The 18,259-nt window shown below is 43.4% G+C and overlaps 1 protein-coding gene across 1 annotated transcript in view; it reads left to right on the plus strand.

The window, feature by feature from the left end:
* The window catches only part of LOC112457702 (amino-terminal enhancer of split-like), a gene marked incomplete at its 3' end in the record, with an annotated part of 37,372 nt that overhangs the window by 2,007 nt on the left and 17,106 nt on the right, over positions 1-18,259 (plus strand). The window contains exon 2 of the mRNA XM_025020888.1: positions 3,637-4,035. Within this exon, the coding sequence (XP_024876656.1) occupies positions 4,000-4,035 (36 nt within the window). The remainder of the gene's footprint in view (positions 1-3,636; positions 4,036-18,259) is intronic.

The following is an 18,259-nucleotide window of genomic DNA, read 5'->3' on the forward strand; positions in this document are numbered from 1 at the left end:
AAGCGGAAGGTCGGATTTTCAAGAGACACTTATCGGACGTTTGCCCGTTTCAAACTGATCGATAACAATCCCGATTTAACGGCAACGTTAGACGATTGTCGAAGTCGTTTTGTGTAAACGGAGATTTTTGATAATTGTAATTGTGTTATTGAGACAGAATTTTATATCGACCCCCGACGGGGATCTGAACGGACTTTCTTACATAATAAATTTATTGTTCAAACAAAATTTTTACACGCTCACGTTCTTGACTACTGGCCGCGCGGGCCACTTAAGTCGCTCCTCTCGCCGTATAATTATCGTGCTTCGCGAGATAAGGCTTTTTACGATGCGTGCATTTTACCAAGTCCGCATCGTCGTCACGCCGCTAATAAAGGCACGATCGGTCGTATCGTAAGTATGTGGAATATTAGGACACCGTCGTAACGTTGCTCGGAGTTGTACGCTTTTATCACCAGCATAATAGAGGTTTTTACTTTCGCGTCGGTCGCGAACGACCGTTCGCCGATATATAAAAGAAAATCTGCGACTTACATATAGAAATATATATATCCCCATTATCATTTATCACATGACTCATACATATTTTTACTCTAAATTGTTGCAATTGCAATATCGTAAGAAAACAAATCATTATTTCACGTGTTATTAATTTTTTTACATTGGTACTATTTATACGTTATTTTTACGTAGTGAATTTGTACGTCATATTTTCAACATTGATCTTATTATGTACAATCGTCGAATGTATTTAATTTTTATGTAAGTCAGGTCGAATTTCTCGGATCTACGGAGAAATGGAATTTATATCTTTGTCGCGGAACGAGACTATATCTCGCGCTCGGCTATTTGGCTTACAGCTCATAACGAAATTGTGGGACTCGTAAACGGCGCGCGCGGTATCACACGCCGCGGTACTCAATAATTAAAGCGCGACGCCGGCGTGTCCGGTGTGGAGAATCCTTTAATCCGCGCGGCATTGTGCGCCGCCGCTCGGCCATGTCGCGATAACGATCGAGAAGGTAAAGAAATCACGGACGATCGCGCGGTGGTTAAGTAAGGATCGGCCGAGGACCGCGATTATGTGAGATTCGTGATAACTTTCTCCGTGACTCGTCCGATCCGGCTCCTTTTTCTCCGGAGCAAGCGCGCGGCAAGCTTTTCGAGAGAAACGCGATCCCTTTAAACTCTTGATTCAGGAATAATCACACGTTAGCTCCACAATACGTGATTTGACGCGAGATCATAATTCGGTTGCATTCGGTTTATCCCGTCGAAATCTAAACTCGTTTTATTCAAATCATCGCGGTTTAAGTCTCTCCGATCGTCGTCGTCGTCGTCGTTGTCTCACGCGGCATCACTATTACTTCGCAAGACAATGGGAACGCGGCGAAACTTTTCTCAGCGTTTGCGTAAATGCAGGAGGGTGGAAAGGGCGAATTTAATTTCGCGTGGCGGCGGCGTTTGCCGACGGGACGCGCGACGCGTTGCGTCGCGACGTCATAACGCCGGGCGTATCAAGCCGAAAAGTTTTTATCGTCCCGCCGAACGCATTTGCTGCAAATTGATGGAAATGATGGCTCAAATTCGGGGCCCTGGACAGAGTTTTTCACGCTTGCGCACGCATTATACACGCGCGTACATAAATATATTTATCCACGTACACGGGCACCAGCCTATACGTGTATTGCTCGCGAAATACATTATCCGCGGAGAATGGACTGTTAACGCGGTTATATGACTCCATTTTGCGCGTTACACGAAACATCATCCCGCGTTACAAAGAGCCCGTAATGACGCGTCATGTATATGCGATCGTGCGGCACGGTAAAAGCGTGAAAATAATAGGCAACGTTGTCCGCCCGGCCACGCGTACGTTGGTTTTCGGTCGTCCGGACGTCGGGACCCCTCTTTAGTGAAGCGTACAAATCGCAAAAATGTTTCCCGTAATCCGCGCGCGCGACCCGCCCTGCGGCGCGCGATGAGGCTAAAATAAACAGCGCTGAAATCGCGCACGGCAATCTGCGAGAGCAGAGAGAAAGAGAGAGAGTGAGAGAGAGAGAGAGCGCACGAGAGGGAGAGATGCACCGCGAATTATCCGTCCGCCCTCGCCCCTGTTGTTGAATGGCCAATTCTCTACTTGGAAATTAAGCTATGGCCTAAACTAACCCAACATAGTCGTCGCTGGGGCGCGCAACGACGACCGGTGCATCCATCTCGGGTGAGTGTTTGCACGCCCGCTTTAGCGCTTCCTACCGCTCCCTCGCCTCGTCGACGTTCGCCGTTCGCCTGCTCCACGAGACGTGCCACGAAACGCCATCGGAATACACACATCGATCGATTTACCCTGACTTATTTAAATGTCTCCGCGCGATAAACGTGCAACTGTGCAAGAGCGGGCATAGGAGCGAAGAGCGAGCGGTCGTCTGTCAATTCCTGGAAAAAAATTGATCGATTCACAAGTCGTTGATGAAACGTTAAAACAGTCTCGGTTCCGGCGAAAACGAAATTTAAAAATTTATCCTTTGAATATGAAGTCGTTCGCGCACTCTTACGCGAGAGCTCTCGATTTTCAAGCCGCTAGCGGGGAAAAATTAGCGGGGAAAGAAGACCCTGTTGAGCTTGACTCTAGTCTGGCACTGTAAGGAGACATGAGAGGTGTAGCATAAGTGGGAGATGGCAACATCGCCGGTGAAATACCACTACTTTCATCGTTTCCTTACTTACTCGGTTAGGCGGAGCGCGTGCCCCGAGGGCTTCGTGCCCCGGCGGTCACGGTGTTCTAGAGCCAAGCGCCGTTAATCCCTCGACAAAGAGTCTTTGCGTTATTGCATCTTCAAAACGGTAGACTACGCGGCCAAATCCCGCGACAAGCGCGAGGGGAATAACGAGCAATTGTGGACCTCCGTCGTCGCTCTCTCTAATTTGTTGTTTATCGAGTCGTAAGAAGCATATTGGGCAACCGCCTCACCTCCGTTTTTCGCGGAGTGTTTCACGGCGGGAATTTGCCCGATGCGTCGCGTTTGACACGTCGCGATGTTTGCCATAATGGTCGCGCGTAAATGCACCGTGCGGCCACCGACGCCGTGGTCCATTGAAAATTGCATCGTAATCAATGCGTCGTAGATCCTGGAACGTGACGTTGCGCTCAGCCGGCGGCTTTGCACCCGATATACATATACGAGCGGAGCGCGCTTTCTTTTCGCTTTTCGTCCCTCTCGCGCCACGCCGCGTCGCGCTGCATCTCCGGCTTTTTTTATCTCTCCCTTTGTCCCCGGTTCGAAACACGCCTCGGAGATTAGGATAAATGCTCCTGGAACGGCGACGGGGCGCGCAGTTTACGCGCCTAGTAAATCGAACGATAAATTGATCGCTCGCCATCGTAAAGCTCCGCTCACACGCACGCCACGCCACGACGAAATGAAAACGCATGGGTTCCCTGCGAGATACCGGCGCGGTTTAATAGAGAATACTTTTAGCACTATTTCTCGAGAGTGGAAAATTTAAATAGCGCCGATCGGCAAATATTTTTCTACTCGAACAAACATTCCTCGCATATGGAAACGCGATAAGGAAATTATACAGGCAACGTCCTACAGAGAGGTAAAGAAATAAAAATCAATTTTTCTTCAACAGGGAAACGGAGGCACTCCACGACGTGCGAAGCTCTAACAGCGCGCGAGAAATTACGAGGAAAAGTGTCGTGAACGTAACGTCGAACTTAAACGAGATTCGTAAAGTTTCCGTTGCCAGTTCCGCGTCTATAATTAATAAATGAGAGAAGTGTACTCGATATTCGCGATAAAGTAACCGCGATGAAGCTCGTTGTGTTGTGAACAGTGTAACGAGGAGAGGATCGATCTAGGGGAACTGTCGTCAAATGGAGTCTCTTCCGAATCACGAGGATGCGCTCGAGCCCACGAAATGGTGAAATGATCGTGTACATAGTGTATCGCGGACGCTGCAGCGATTTCTAAGAAGCAATTGCCCAGGACTAAGATGTACCCCGCGCCGGCGAGACATCCCGCCGCTCCCGTAAGTAGCTTTTACTTTTCTTTAGAAGAGAAGAAAATCGACAGCGTTGACACGCGTCAAATAAAAATTAATATAATTTAAATATGTATTAAATATGTGTATAACGAAAAAAAAAATGGAAGCGTGGACGAATGCTAAAATGTTATTGTCGCTTAATTTAAAGCGAATTCTAATTCGACGCGAAATTTCAATTTAACGTGCGGCCAAGTTAGTAAATTAACGGAACATTTTCTATTCTGCGTTCGGCATTTTCCCAAGAGCACTACCGTATTTCTTCGCTTACGCCGGTGTTCTCAACATTTTTGCTTACTAGCGTTATCCATTATAACGAACGTCAAAGGGTAATATAGTGTAATTACCGCTCTGTGCAAGGGAAGCGAAAGAGCACGTGGGAGTCAAGTCGACCGCTCTCGCACTTCACGTTGCTAATTCGAAGAATGTTTGATTGTTCTCCGCGCACGTCCCTACGCCACAGCCTCCGCTCGTGCCACTCTTTTTACCGTCATAATTTCACGCGCCGCACAAGCTCAAAGTTCCCTTACGATGAAACGAGACCACCGGCGAATTTGCTGACACACGAACGTAGAGAGAAAGAGAGAGAGAGAGACGAAGAAGGGGTGGGAGGGAGAGAGAGAGGGGGAGGGGGGAAGAGACAGAGGCGACCATTAGAAATTATGAGGATTATTTATAGAGCCCGCAAGTCAACGTACAACAATTGCCGTTCATAGAACCGGCCAATGGGCGATATGTGGGCATCACTCGTTTGCTTATTGACGCTGATGTGGCGCCGCTCTGCTCAAGGGGCACAAAGTGGCTCGATCGTTTCTTCGACGAGTATACTCGAAGCGCACGACGGACATACGAAGCAACGGCGATAACAGTGCCGTAATACTCCTCTTAATATCGCGCGAAACGGCTCGATAATTATCGCGATGACTAATAATGTAACGTTGTAATTGGTCTAAGGAGAATCAGAAAAGCGTCGTTGCGAAGTCAATTATTTTTTCCGCTAGTATATTCTTGAGACGGAGTGACGTGGACAAATTTTTTTTTAATGTCGCGCGAAACGGGTCATCAGGATTACCGTGATGACTAACAGAATGACGTAATTGATTTCAGAAGAATAACAAATATCCTAGCTGTAGTTTAGTTTCGGTAATTTCTTTACGGTTAGACGCACGGCAGATCCGTCTGTAAAAAAGATCCGAGACAACTGACAGTTGTCGCGATTTACTATTTAAACGTAATTGATCCAAGAGAAGTTGGACATCGTTTTACGAACGCCGTTATTTGATAGGAAATTGTTCGTGACGCATTGCGTGCCGCGCTAAAGAAATCCAAGCCAGTCTTGCATTACGACAAGTATATCTCTCGCTTCCGTCGTTGGCGCGGTTCGAAGAACGTCTTTTCTGCCTGCAGGGTATCATTAGCGATCTTTCAGTGGAAACGAGTGGAAAGTAATCCTTTAATAAACTGTGATATGAGATTTCGCGTACACACAATGTTGCGAAGAAAGCGGTAACGTAGTCGCCGTTAATAGCGGACGCATAATCGAGCGTAATCGCCGCGGCACGCGATCGCCTTTTACGCGCGATTCTCAATGAGCGGTTACTTACATATATCTTTCTCTTTGATTGGAAGACGTGGCCGACAAACAGCCCCGATAAAGATTCTTATTGATGTCCTACAAATATAGTTTCGTTGAAATTTTTTTTACATGTTATCATAAGAAGTTGTTTTGATGCAAAAAAGAAAGAAATGTTTGAGATAACATGTTTAATAAAAATGTAGGTATCTAATATTTACATCGTATACTTTTCAGTTTAGTATGGTTACCATTTGTTTTTGTATTTCAAGTCTGTCACGTATTTCGCGTGACGGTTGATCGTCGGTATAACGGAAAGGCTAGGCTAGATGTTAGGACGAACGAGCCATTCTCCTTGCTTGCCAACCAAATAAACGAATGCACGCTGGCGAGCGTCACGCTCGTAATTCTGTAAAGCAGGGTCCACATTATCGAGCCAAACCGCGAACCGAGTCCCGAACCGAGCCTCGAGCAGAACTTGCAGACGAACCTCAAATCGAACTCCATCGCGAACCGCGAACATGAGTTAAAATTTTTTGAAGTCAAATCTCGTATTGAAATTTATAATAAAATTTATATAAATTCTTAATACATGTATGCAAAATGCATATTTATATTTACAATCGTATTTTTTAACATTGCAATATATATATTATAAATTTATCGCGTATTTATCACAGGTTTAGAGTATGTTTATGCAATATTAATTCTAAATTTTGTTTTATGGTTTGAAAAGGAATTAAGTTTTGAATACAGAAAAATAATAAAAGCACATATACATATATTCACTCACCTTTTTCTGTTTCCATACTTTTTTTATTTTTGCTTTTTCTTTTTGCAGAGATGCCAATAATGTCGTCATCTTTTTTTTGCACATGTCACTATCACATTCGAGTTCTTTACTTATTTCTTCTTATAAAAAAAGTATGAGAACAGGAAAAGACGACTAAATATGTGTATACATATTATATGCGTGCTTTTATTATTTTCTTGTATTCAAAGCTTAATTCCTTTTCAAACCATAAAACTATATTTAGAGTGGTACCAACTATATTTAATATTGCACAAACATACTCTAAATCTATGATAAATACGCAATAAATTTATAATATATATTGCAACGTTAAAAATACGATTGTAAATATAAATATGCATTTTTTTAATTGTTATAATGTTCGGGATTTTTAGCGTCCCGTATATAATAATCTTTTCTGCTCATAATCACTAATCAATTTTAAACATTTTTTATCAGACCATTCCATTTTGTCTACCAGTAGTCGTGTAGACTGCACATACGTGGATAGAATCAAATACAGCGACTGGGCAATTACTCACGTTTTCTTTCATCGTTCATTTTTTGTTTTTTGTCATTATTTGTCTAGCTCGAAGCTTAACTACCAGTCTACCACCCGACAAAGCGTATAATCTGATCATAAAAAGCATCTTTTGATGTTTCGTCAGAATACCGACTTTTGGTGGGACACTGCGAGCCAAACCGCGTATCCTCAAAATCCTTGCAGATTCGTGGGGTGAGTACGCGATGGTTCGCACTGATGTTCGATTCGAGGTTCGCGAGCCTCGCGCGAGTCCGTCGGCTCGACAATGTGGACGCATGATCGGCTCGCAACGAAGTTCGGCTCGCGGTTCGGCTCGATAATGTGGACGCATGATCGGTTCGCGGCGAAGTTCGGCTTGCGGTTTTGCTCGATAATGTGGACCCTCCTTAACTCGATCCTTCGCGAAGAGGATAATAAAAGGCGAAATAGTTATTCGCGAGAGTCGTCCGTTGTTTTAAGACGCGACGTCTAGAAAACCATGAAAAGCGAGAAAGTCGGGGAACGCTGGCAAGAAAGATCGGAGAGTGTCGGAGATAAGATTGGAAAATAGAGCTTCCGCAATTTCCTATCGCGATGAGTAGAAAAAAGGTGCGGGAATGAGACTCATTTGGCAGTATTTATTCATATTTTGTTAACAATTATGTAATAAATTATGATAATACAAAAATAATAATTTTTTTTTATTATCCATATTGCCGAATATAATATATAATATTTATTAACTTTAGCTTATATTGCCAAGAAGTGTGGACTTAGTTTACAATATTTCCTTAACACACTCATACCATCCATATTTCGTCTATATCCTTTATATTTATTACTACCTATTCTTTTTTGCTCTAATAATCTCTCTTTCTCTATCGCTACAATTTCCTCAATTACCTCTTACGTTATCCATTTTGTCGTTCCATATTCTTTCCAATTATTCTCTCTTATATATTTCTACCTAACTCCTTAAACTAATCCTTAATCCTATATATACTCTTACTACTTTCTTTTATATATAACCTAACCCACTCTGCTTTTTCGTTATCTTTTTCTATCCGACAAAAATAAATTTTGATCTCGCAAAGAGGAATAGTCGTCTTTACGCAAAGAATAATCTCGGTGTTTATAGCTCAATCAAGTTTCGACGTTTTTGTGTATGCTTTAAATAAGAGATGATACGCTTTTTACATTTCACTTTTAGTCATCAAGCTTCTCTTTTAGTCATCGTTGTTTTTGTTAAGATAAAAAAGTGGGAGATAGCGGATCATAGTTAATAGCAGTGACATAACTAGGTGAACGTTCCCTCCCCATCTCCCTCTCTCTCATCTCGCTTCTCCCTGCTCACGTCTTTGATTAATAGTTATCTCTCGTGTCGCGGACGTGCATTAGAAGTTAAGCGGGAACAAAAGTGCGCCGAACGAGCGCTTCGCAAGCAGCAGCGGCAGCAGCCAGCAGCAGCAGCAGCAGCGACAGCGTCTCTGCCGTGGCGATATAATTTGCGCAAATGTAGGAAGTAATATCGCGGGGACAACAAGAGTCTCGCGACGCGCTCTTTGCAAAATGCGCCTGGCTGAGCGCGCGAGCACGAGAGAGCGATGCGAGCTACACTGAAGAGCGGGACAAAGGGACGCCGCTTTGTTTCGCCGTCTCCTTTCTTCTCTTTCCTTTCTCTCGCTCTCCTCTCGGCCCTATCCACCTCCAGCCGACCCGTTCCTCCGCGCTGCCTTCCCGCGCCCTTTCGTGCCGGTTCGCCCGTGTCGTTTCGTGCTCCAGATTCCGCGGATTCTACGCGCCTCGCCCTCTCATAGAGAGATCGCCCGCGCACTGGATTTTATATCAAAAATCTCGCCGTTTATTGCTTTATTGCCTCGACCGTGTAAAAGGAGGAGGAACACAACGTTTTCGACTCGTAAAATTACGTTTGTGGTTTATGATCATTACATGCTACGTGAAACTGAAACCTTTGTACAACTCTGTTGATACACGCGCAGATTACATAAACATGTGTATAACATTATAGGGAAGATTTATTTTTACACTTTCGAGAAAAATAACTGCTATATGGTACTCGATATTCTCGAGGTATATCGAATCTTACATGGGTTAGTGAGAATTGCTCATGAATTCGGGACGAAACACACATGCGGTGATGAATTTTTTAATGGTCAATACGAACGAACGATTTATTGGTTGCAAGATTGGTTTTGTATGAATGCTTGTTGTAACGGAAAAATATTGAAGGAGGAATATTCGGGAAGAGAAAGAATTAACTGAAAAAATTACTCGAATACGACGTGGCCTCCGAATATTGTTTGGAGGGACTCTGCATTCGCGTGGCGATTGAAGAATTACGTTGTAATTGGTCGAATAAAAAATTGGGATTGCCGCATGAAAATGATCTGCCCGTCGGTCGGTCGTGAGCTTTTTCCGCGTATCGGGGGACGGAAAAAAATTTGTCGATGACAATCGCTAATCAAATCGTTCGGCGACTAATTGTTCGCCGAATGGCTCGTCCGAATTGGTACGAGGAGTGAAAATTGAAAATGTTCGCCGGAGGCTTCGTTGAGCTTTGAAAGAGAGAAAAGAGTCGGGCTAGACGAAACCATTCGCAGCAACAAATTGCGCGGTCGTTGTAAAAAAAAAAAGAGCAAACGTAAGGACGACTCTTTTGTAAAAATTTGTACAAAATTTAATAAAATTAATTGAGAGATGGTTTGAACATGCGATTAGAAATATCTCTTTTGACGAGATTAACTTCTACTGTTCTACGTTAACTAATGTGTAAGGATGTAAACATACTATACAGGTACATATTGAAACGCACGTATTTAATCTTGTCTCGTAGAATTTAAGAGGACATGCACGGGACAGGAGAACATTATAAAAATATATTCTCATTTTCGTATCAACCTTTCGCGATTTATGTAACAAGCTCGCCAACGCTGAAAACCCTTTAAAACCTCACGGACGGTCTTTCTCGGCGCGTTTTACTTCCTCTCTCGGAATAATGGAAACGCTCCAAAGTTTTTTACGGCCGCTCTCGCTTCTTCCTTGTCGCGCTGCTCGAACGCACCGAAATTTTCTCTCCTCTTTACGGCGCCAGGATCATAACTCGCGTGCGCCGGCAACAAAGTGTAGAAAAGACATTGGCCGATTTTAAAGTGTTTTCAGAACTACCGTAAAATACTAACTTGTAGTCGCGGGTATTAAGCGCACATCGTTATTTAATTTTGTTCGTTAACTTCGCTGGAATACAACGATGATATTTATGCATAACGCGTTTGTCATAGCATTTCCAGATATATTTGTTCGTGTTTTCGAACGTATTGTGCTCTATTCGATTCTTTTCGCGCATAGGAAGCAATTTTTATAATTAACATTTAAATTGGATAAATTAGAACATTAGTGCGTTGATCTCTTTTTTATCAATTAATTTTTTTATTTAAGTTAGGTTGCCACGCGCGAGTAAGAATTCACTGTCTGACGAGAAGTGTCTGGGATGATTAATCGTGCGAAGATTAATTAATAGCGGGGAGAAGGCAAGAAATGATGCGCGGTTTCCCCTGATTAATCCGTCACGTGGATTTCGCGAAATCGTAATCAGACGAATGGTCCTTTTCACCGCGGCGGATGATGGACTATGATACATCGAAAGGGATTCTGTTCATCTCGTCCTCTCTCCCATTGTTTGACCCCCGTCGTAAATACACGTTATATCGCTGACGCCCCGGCTGGAGAGTAACTATTTCTCCGAGCATCTCTCGAACACAATTGCACGATCTCTCTCCCATCTGGCGCGTCGATTTTCTACTTTATGTTTTACAAACGATCCCTCTTGTCGTTACGTATTGTTCCTTGCGCATCAGTTAGATCGTAAATCGATAAATCCGAATTAATTGCGGAATTTTATTGCGCTTTAATTGTAACTTTCTTCCATTTTTTAAATTATTAATATAAAATTATGAAAATTACTCTCAACCTTCGATAATTTTCTATCCATTTTATTTTTTTTATAGCATTCCAAGAACATTTTTAATATATCGGTAATTAACTACAACGTGGCGTTCGTATTAATAGTTTACATCAGTTGCAAATTCGAAAACCACGTCGAAAACTCATTACTCATTTCCCTTCGTATATTTGAAGATACTTGGTGTGTTTAAGATTAAAGGGAGGTCGCGGACGAAAGACAGATAGAGATAGAGAGATAGAAGAGAGAGAGAGAGGGGCAAGCCGTTCGGGTTTCGTAATTGGTGAGTTTTAGCGGCATAATTCCCATCCATCCACAGGGGCGTATCGCTCCGGCCTATGGCTTTTTAAGCGTCGGTCTTCGATGTCCATTGGGGTAGTCGAGTCCGCTTTCCATCACATGCACACGAACACGCACGCACAATCCTCTTTCTCGTTGTGTATACGGGGGTGCGGGGGTACGAGCTTTACTCGGCTGTTGGGATCCGTTAGGCTCCGGAGTTTGAGGGTAAGAACGGTATGACAAGCATTTGATGAGGGGACCAACGCCGCCCACTGAAATCCCAAGCGGTTCTCATCCTCATTCTCGGAAATTATTTTATGCCATCAGATGTTGCCAGACGCGTTCTCGTGTTTAACGCGCGAAATGTCAAAACCATTTTCCGTCAAAGAAGACCTTTACACTTGCTGTGTAAAGCGTTTTAATCTTTACGTTGATAAAATGTTTGTGCGATTACAATCGCACGATTTGAAAATTATTCTGCAATGTAAAAAAAGTGAGCATTGTATAATAAACGCTGATTTATTTTTAATCGCTTGTTTAATTATAGAAGTTTATTGAAAATTGAAACTTTGTGGAAACTACTCTGAATTTATAAAAGAATTAATTATTAAAACAAACGTCGGTCATTCTTATTTGAGAACAATGAAAGATTCGGCGATAAGAAGATATAGGGGAGGAACAGCGATCGATAGTGAATCAACTCTCGAAGGTGTGTTATCGTAACGCGACCTGCGCGTCCAAGGTGGCCCCGTTATCGTCGCCGGGATTTTTTTTTATTGCTCGGCTTTTATTGTTTCCCCGCACGAGAGAGCGGAGGTGGGCGGTTGGAATGTGTCTTTGGTCTCCAAGAGCAAGATTGATCACCACTGCCAACTGTGTCGGAGATGGTCGCAACACTCTTGCCACATACCCGGGAGGGGGGAAAGGGGAGGGAGTCAGCGAGTGTCCCCAGCACGAGTGGCTCTCAGATACTACTCTTCTCTCTTTCTCTCCCTCCAACCATCGGAGCGTTAGTTTGTCGACGTGCCTCCTACTCGAGGTTGGGAAACCCTGGCGGGATCTTGTTCAACATTTACATTTACATTTACATGTCGAACGGGGATCGACCCTCGGCCAGCCTCGTTAAAGGACGAGCGAGCTAGAGCGAGGAGGTGGGGTAGGAGAAGGAGAAAGAGAGAGAGAGAGAGAGGCATCTGGGACGAAGGGCATCAGAGATACATAGACGCGCTGCTGAATGACTATCACTGCTGTCGATTCGTCGTATATCGCGAATCATGCCGATCGATCGAAAGAACGACCGAACGCTGTATATCGGAATGCTAGCGGCTGCCTCATAGCGGTTTCAATTAGCCGGAAATTTCGTTAGCTGCTTATTCGATCAGGTAGTTGCTGTAGGGTGAACGGTCAATCGGTAATTAACCGCTCGAATCGCAAACTTTGACTTTATACATTGTAATATCGAACGAGCATTATCAGCACACATGGCTATATCGCACCCGATCGCACCTATGAAATGAGATACAAATGATCAAAAGAAGCGTGTAAAATGATTTCGCTACGTAAATCTTGCTGTGGATTAGTTTAAAAGAGAAAAAAAATTTTAATTTCAGAGAAATTAAAGAAGTGTGTGTGTGTGTGTGTGTCACATTACCGATTAATCAAGTTAACTCTAAAAATTGTTTTGAAGTCAGATACAAATTAATATGTCGTATTTGCGTGTTTAATCAATTCCACGATGACATTGATTGAACGTTATGAGGAAAAAGATCGCGCTGCCGTTTCTCGTAACGAGCGTGTCCGGGAAAACGCTCGCCTTGATCGATAAGCGAAATCCTTCGAGATTCTTCCTGCCTTCGCCTTGATCGTGATTCCTCGATTCCTCGAGGAAATAGCGACAGCGGTAGAAACGACTGTACCTTTATTATCGATTTGCACAGGTATACATGCACTTTCTGAGTCTCGAGAGTTGTGTATGTGCAAACTTAACTTGAATCCGTACTTTAAGAAGAATCCATACTTTAAGAAGGATTCGCTCCCAGTTAAGTCGTTCTTTTTCCGCGTTAACGATAACTTCCGAGTATTCATCCAAAGACTTCGAACGGGATTATTTGTTCTTTCCTCTCATTAAACTAACGGTAGATAATCAAACTGCGTATCCATTCGATGTTTCGCTCTCCTCCGGTTTCTCGCCGTCGCGATTCTATTTGGGGAAAGTTAGTAGATTGAAACTCGGATATCTCCTCGACTTCGCAAAGTTGAATTTTTCGCGTATACGTTATCGCCGCGCGGGCGGAGCGAGCGATCATTTCCGAGCGAAGCTTTGAGAAAACGAACAGGTGTATCACGTCTCGCTGCTCTCACATGGATAAAACGATTATCGTTCTCACGACGGCGGCGTATAAGACCGGGCAGAGGAAAGGTTGCGATGCGTGAGAGCTGGCTGGCGGGCGAGCCAAGCTACCCCCTCTCGGTGGCGGCCTCGAAGGAACGAAGGGCCATACGAGGGATGCGCGCGCGCGACCGAGAGAAGGAGAAAAAGGCCGACTTCCTTGTAGACTATAAACGGTTCACCCCTCGCGTGACGAAGGCATTTACCGAAGGCGATATCGTCCACGTGGTGGAAGACGATCGAAGCCACTCTCTCGTCGCTCCTGCTGGTACAAGCGAGTTTTTAACCACCCCGTTAGATGGCCACTCCGAGGATCACCGAGAATCTCGCTATCCCCTACAGCGGAATTTCGCCCCGCCAATTTCTCTCTCCCTCGCGTATTTTACGTCACTAAAAGTCCGCGAATGAAGCGACAATTTTATTGCCCGGGGCGTTTTTCATTCCTGAGTGAAAATCCTCCATGCACGGATGATCGATCGCGACCTCGCGATGAACAAGCAAGAATTCTGTCTTCCGGACAATGCTCGAGTCGATTTTGGGTAAATTACGTTTCTATAAATATTCCGTATTGTGTTACCAAATATTCCGTTGGAATTCATCGCGCCCCGGAGCCTCATGAATTATTTAATGCGATATACCCCTCTCCCCTCTCAACATCGAGAAGACGGTAGAACTCCGGGATCGTCGAGGATTTCCCGAGAAAACCGCGACTTTTGGCACCAATTTCTCCCCCGTTATATCATCTTTCCGCCTCTCCACCCTCTCTCTCTCTCTCTATCTCTATATATATCTATATATATTTGTCTCTATTTATCTATTTATCTATCTTCGTCTTTGTCTTCTTTACTTAAGCGCTGACAAGTGCTCTCTCGCGGAGGACGAGTCTCGTTTAGCGGCGCGCAGGTTCAGGAAGGGGGGGGGGGAAGAAGCAAAAACCCCCAGGGGTAACGTCGATTGTGTCATACAATGGCACGTGTATTTGAAATACGCGCGAAATGCGCACCTGTGCAGACGCACACACGTGCAACGTTGGCACCGAAAACGACACATCCCTCGCGTGGATCACGCGTTTCGGAGCGTCTGAGGTATGAGATTGCTCGAGATCCTCTCCTCCGCCGACCCATTCTGCCGGCTATGCGTCGTCTAACCCATAATATAGTCATAGCGATATATACATCTTAGCCTATAATACAATCATAACGATATATACGGGCCAGAGGGACCCGTAATGCCCGACTCGGCGTGCACGTTCACGCGAATCCGCGCGCGCGTACGTGCCCCGGTCCGCCGCGCCGTTGCAACACGGACGTGAGATTACGCGGCGGGATGAGAAGCGAAGTTACGTTGCACGAAGTGTCCCAGAACTGTCGAAATGTTCCCTCGACCGGGATCGCTACAAACCAAATTAAGTGAAAGACCCTTTGGTCCAAATTTCGAATCGATTTTCCTGCAACGAAGATTTAATCTGTCATGTTTCTCATATTTTTTTACGCTAGAACAACCAACGTTATTTTGATATAGGTAGACATCTTGTGTATAGAATTATAGAACTTCAAAATTAGAATGATTGATGGAAAATAAATTGGCATATATCATGTTTTTATTGCGACAAAAATCAACATAAATTTCAACAAAAGCACTTTAATAATTTCTGCAATTTAAAATAGAAAATTGAAATCTGTCATTTTGACGGGGTCGGTTGTTCTAATATTAAGCTTTGGTATATTGAACATAAATTTATTCAAGAATAACGAATATAGAAAGCGTGTTAAATATATTGTGCAGAAATCTTGCTTCTTTTGCATGAAAATACACTAAACGCTAAATTTGATTTAAATTTAAGATTATTTTCTATGATATCGAGATATTTTTTTACAACGCTGATGATCGACCCAATTAATACGAGCGGTTGTGTTGCCGATAACGATGTGGGAAGATATTATTAGGACAAGCTCATTCTTCCCATTCCTTCGAATAAGTTAACCATCGTGGCGGAGGAGCTGCGTTATTCAAAGCGCACGCTTCCGCGCGCGCCAAGAATTTCACCACGTGCTCTTTCTCGGCGCCCCTACCGATCCCGCATATGTCCCTTCTATTAGTTCACCCCAACGGTACGTCCTCACCCCTTTCTGGGACGAAGGGCATTTGTTAGCGCACTCGCTGCGCGCCGACGTTGATCGAGCACGCGTACGCCCTTAACGCGTTCCAAAATCTCTACCATCCTAAAGGGATTTTACGCGAATCATACAAATTGTCTACACGAAAACTCTGGAATACGCGGAATAATTTCGTCGATTGATCATTTATTCGAGTAGAACGGCCTTCGATCGTCGAACGGATGCCATTGTCCGAATCTGGGGCGTTTAAATTTAAATAAAAGTAATATGAATGGAGCTCCGAAAACTTGATGTGTGCGCTTGTTCCGCAAATATCGACGCCCTTTTATAATTATTTCATATATACATTGCATTGTTGATTGGCGATAGGCAAGAATTAAATTTCTGCAATCATAAATTTACAATATTAAGAGGCAATATTGGCAGGCGCATTGCGAATAACAATAATTATTATTATTAAGCATTATTTGTTAGGCGCTCGAAGAAAAAAGCTTTCAAGCGTAGCAATATGCATACATTTAAAAACAAATATATACAAAATGATTCAATTACATATAATATAAATGTAAATAGCGCAAACGAATGTACAAAAGGGATGTTTGAAGCAAACTTACTTAGCGACGTGAAAATATACGTGAAAATATCTGTATTTTCAAGTTAGAATAATTATAATAAGTAATAACAAAAAAGTGTATGGTACCTATCGAAAATTTGACATGTATATAAATATGAGAGGAAAAGAAAGAAGAGAACAATTATTAGATAGACAGATGTCAATCAATCTTTTAAGCTAGAGCAGTATAATTAATTGTTATAATCAATACGTATTATAAAAGTATATTTCTCAGAAACAATAATTAAAGCTCATTAGTTTTTTTTTATTTGCTGTCGCGACGAAGCTAAAGTATCAAAAATATTCTTTCCTCACCTAGGGGGCTAAATATCATAACGTTGTCAGAGTATCCTAAGCGTCTACACTACCGTCGCGAGTCGCGCATAATCCGGTTAGTGCGCGCAGGATCGTTCGCAAGAGGATAGTGATTCTATTAATTAACAATGGCGATTAACGAAATGAGTACCGCTCACACCGGCAATGATATCGAACACGCTCCCGGTCGTTTCATTCCACCGATTAACTGTGATTTCTGCGCAGAGATTTCGGATCTAATTTATCGAGGTGAGATTAGAGACGTGTTTTTCTAGCTGATTGCCTTGGTCTAAGTCGAAATTGACCATAAAGTTTACGGGCGTTAGTCGTTCCTTTCCTAACGTTTTAAAATTACACGTTTACACGATACTCGACGATCATTCTCGCGCGAGAGAGAGTATCTCAAAGTAATCAATCGAGATTTAATTGTTATGACAGAGGCGGCACGGACATATGAAATAATTACGCCGCTTCGCTCTCTCGTAAAGGCAAACGGTCTTCCTTCTCGCTGCGAAAAACTTGTTTGCCGTTAGGACGAGGAGGTAGTCGTCTCGAGCTCTCTTCGCCAAACGATCGCCCCGCGTTTCTTTTCTCCCCCCTTTCCGCCCGCGGATACGATATCCACTTTTTGTGCCGTAACGAGCGATTACTTCTCGCTCATCTTTCCCCCGTTTCTCCGCTTCTCCAGCCTCCCGCTGCTTTTTAATGGCCGTTCACGCGCGTAATCGGCAGATCCGCATACCCGCGCGTTTCCCAATGATGATGCCCGGTCTCGTTATTTGCGCAGGATGCATCGTCGCGCGTGCGAGTGTGTACGCGAGTTGTTCCCGTGCACAAGTTTCGTCGGACGCTGGCACGTTGTCCGACGCGCACGCATGGCACCGGCGCGCGGCGCGCCGATGTTTATTCAACTGCAGCTGCATCAGCGAAGCCGGCGCGCGGGCGTCTAACTTCGAGTTGCATCGCCCGGCCCGGCGCGTTATTTCCATTAGCGGTAGAAGTAGATCTATGCGCGAAGAGCGTTCGCCTACAATTGGGTTCTCAAGTAAAATTTTTTTATTAAGCGGTATCCATAATTAATGTAGAGAATCTAAGCCGATTTTTAATACTTTTTGAATTTAAAAAAAAAACCTAAATTTGAGAAAGTTATAGCTTTCTAAAGTTTCTTTGATGACGGCAACTTCAAAAGATTTCGCAACATTATGACGTCACGCACATTTTCGTGTACTATATTTTCTTCAATTTTGAAGATATTGCAAAAATTCAAAAAGTTTACAAAGAAAGTATGCCATGATCTATCAGAATATACTGTTGGGTAAAAGTGGGTTAAAGACCGAATTCGAGACAGTAATCCTAGTATGCTAAAGTTGCAAATAATCTTCAAACAATTATAGAATATCTAATTGCAAATCGATATAAATATCAAACGGAAAAAGAAATACGTAGAGTAAAATATTTCTGTGCGGTGAGAAGTAATTTTTGAATAATTGAAGAGATGAATTGTGTATACGAAACGAGGTGGGTATCAAAGAGACTTTTTAAGGAAGCGAAACACAAATCACACACGCGATAAAGTATATATGTTGCAGACATTGCAGTAAACATTATAGTAAAACAGAATGTATAAA

This window comes from Temnothorax curvispinosus, unplaced genomic scaffold (assembly GCF_003070985.1).
Source record: "Temnothorax curvispinosus isolate PA1 unplaced genomic scaffold, ASM307098v1 QBEX01008156.1, whole genome shotgun sequence".
Taxonomy (NCBI): domain Eukaryota; kingdom Metazoa; phylum Arthropoda; class Insecta; order Hymenoptera; family Formicidae; genus Temnothorax; species Temnothorax curvispinosus.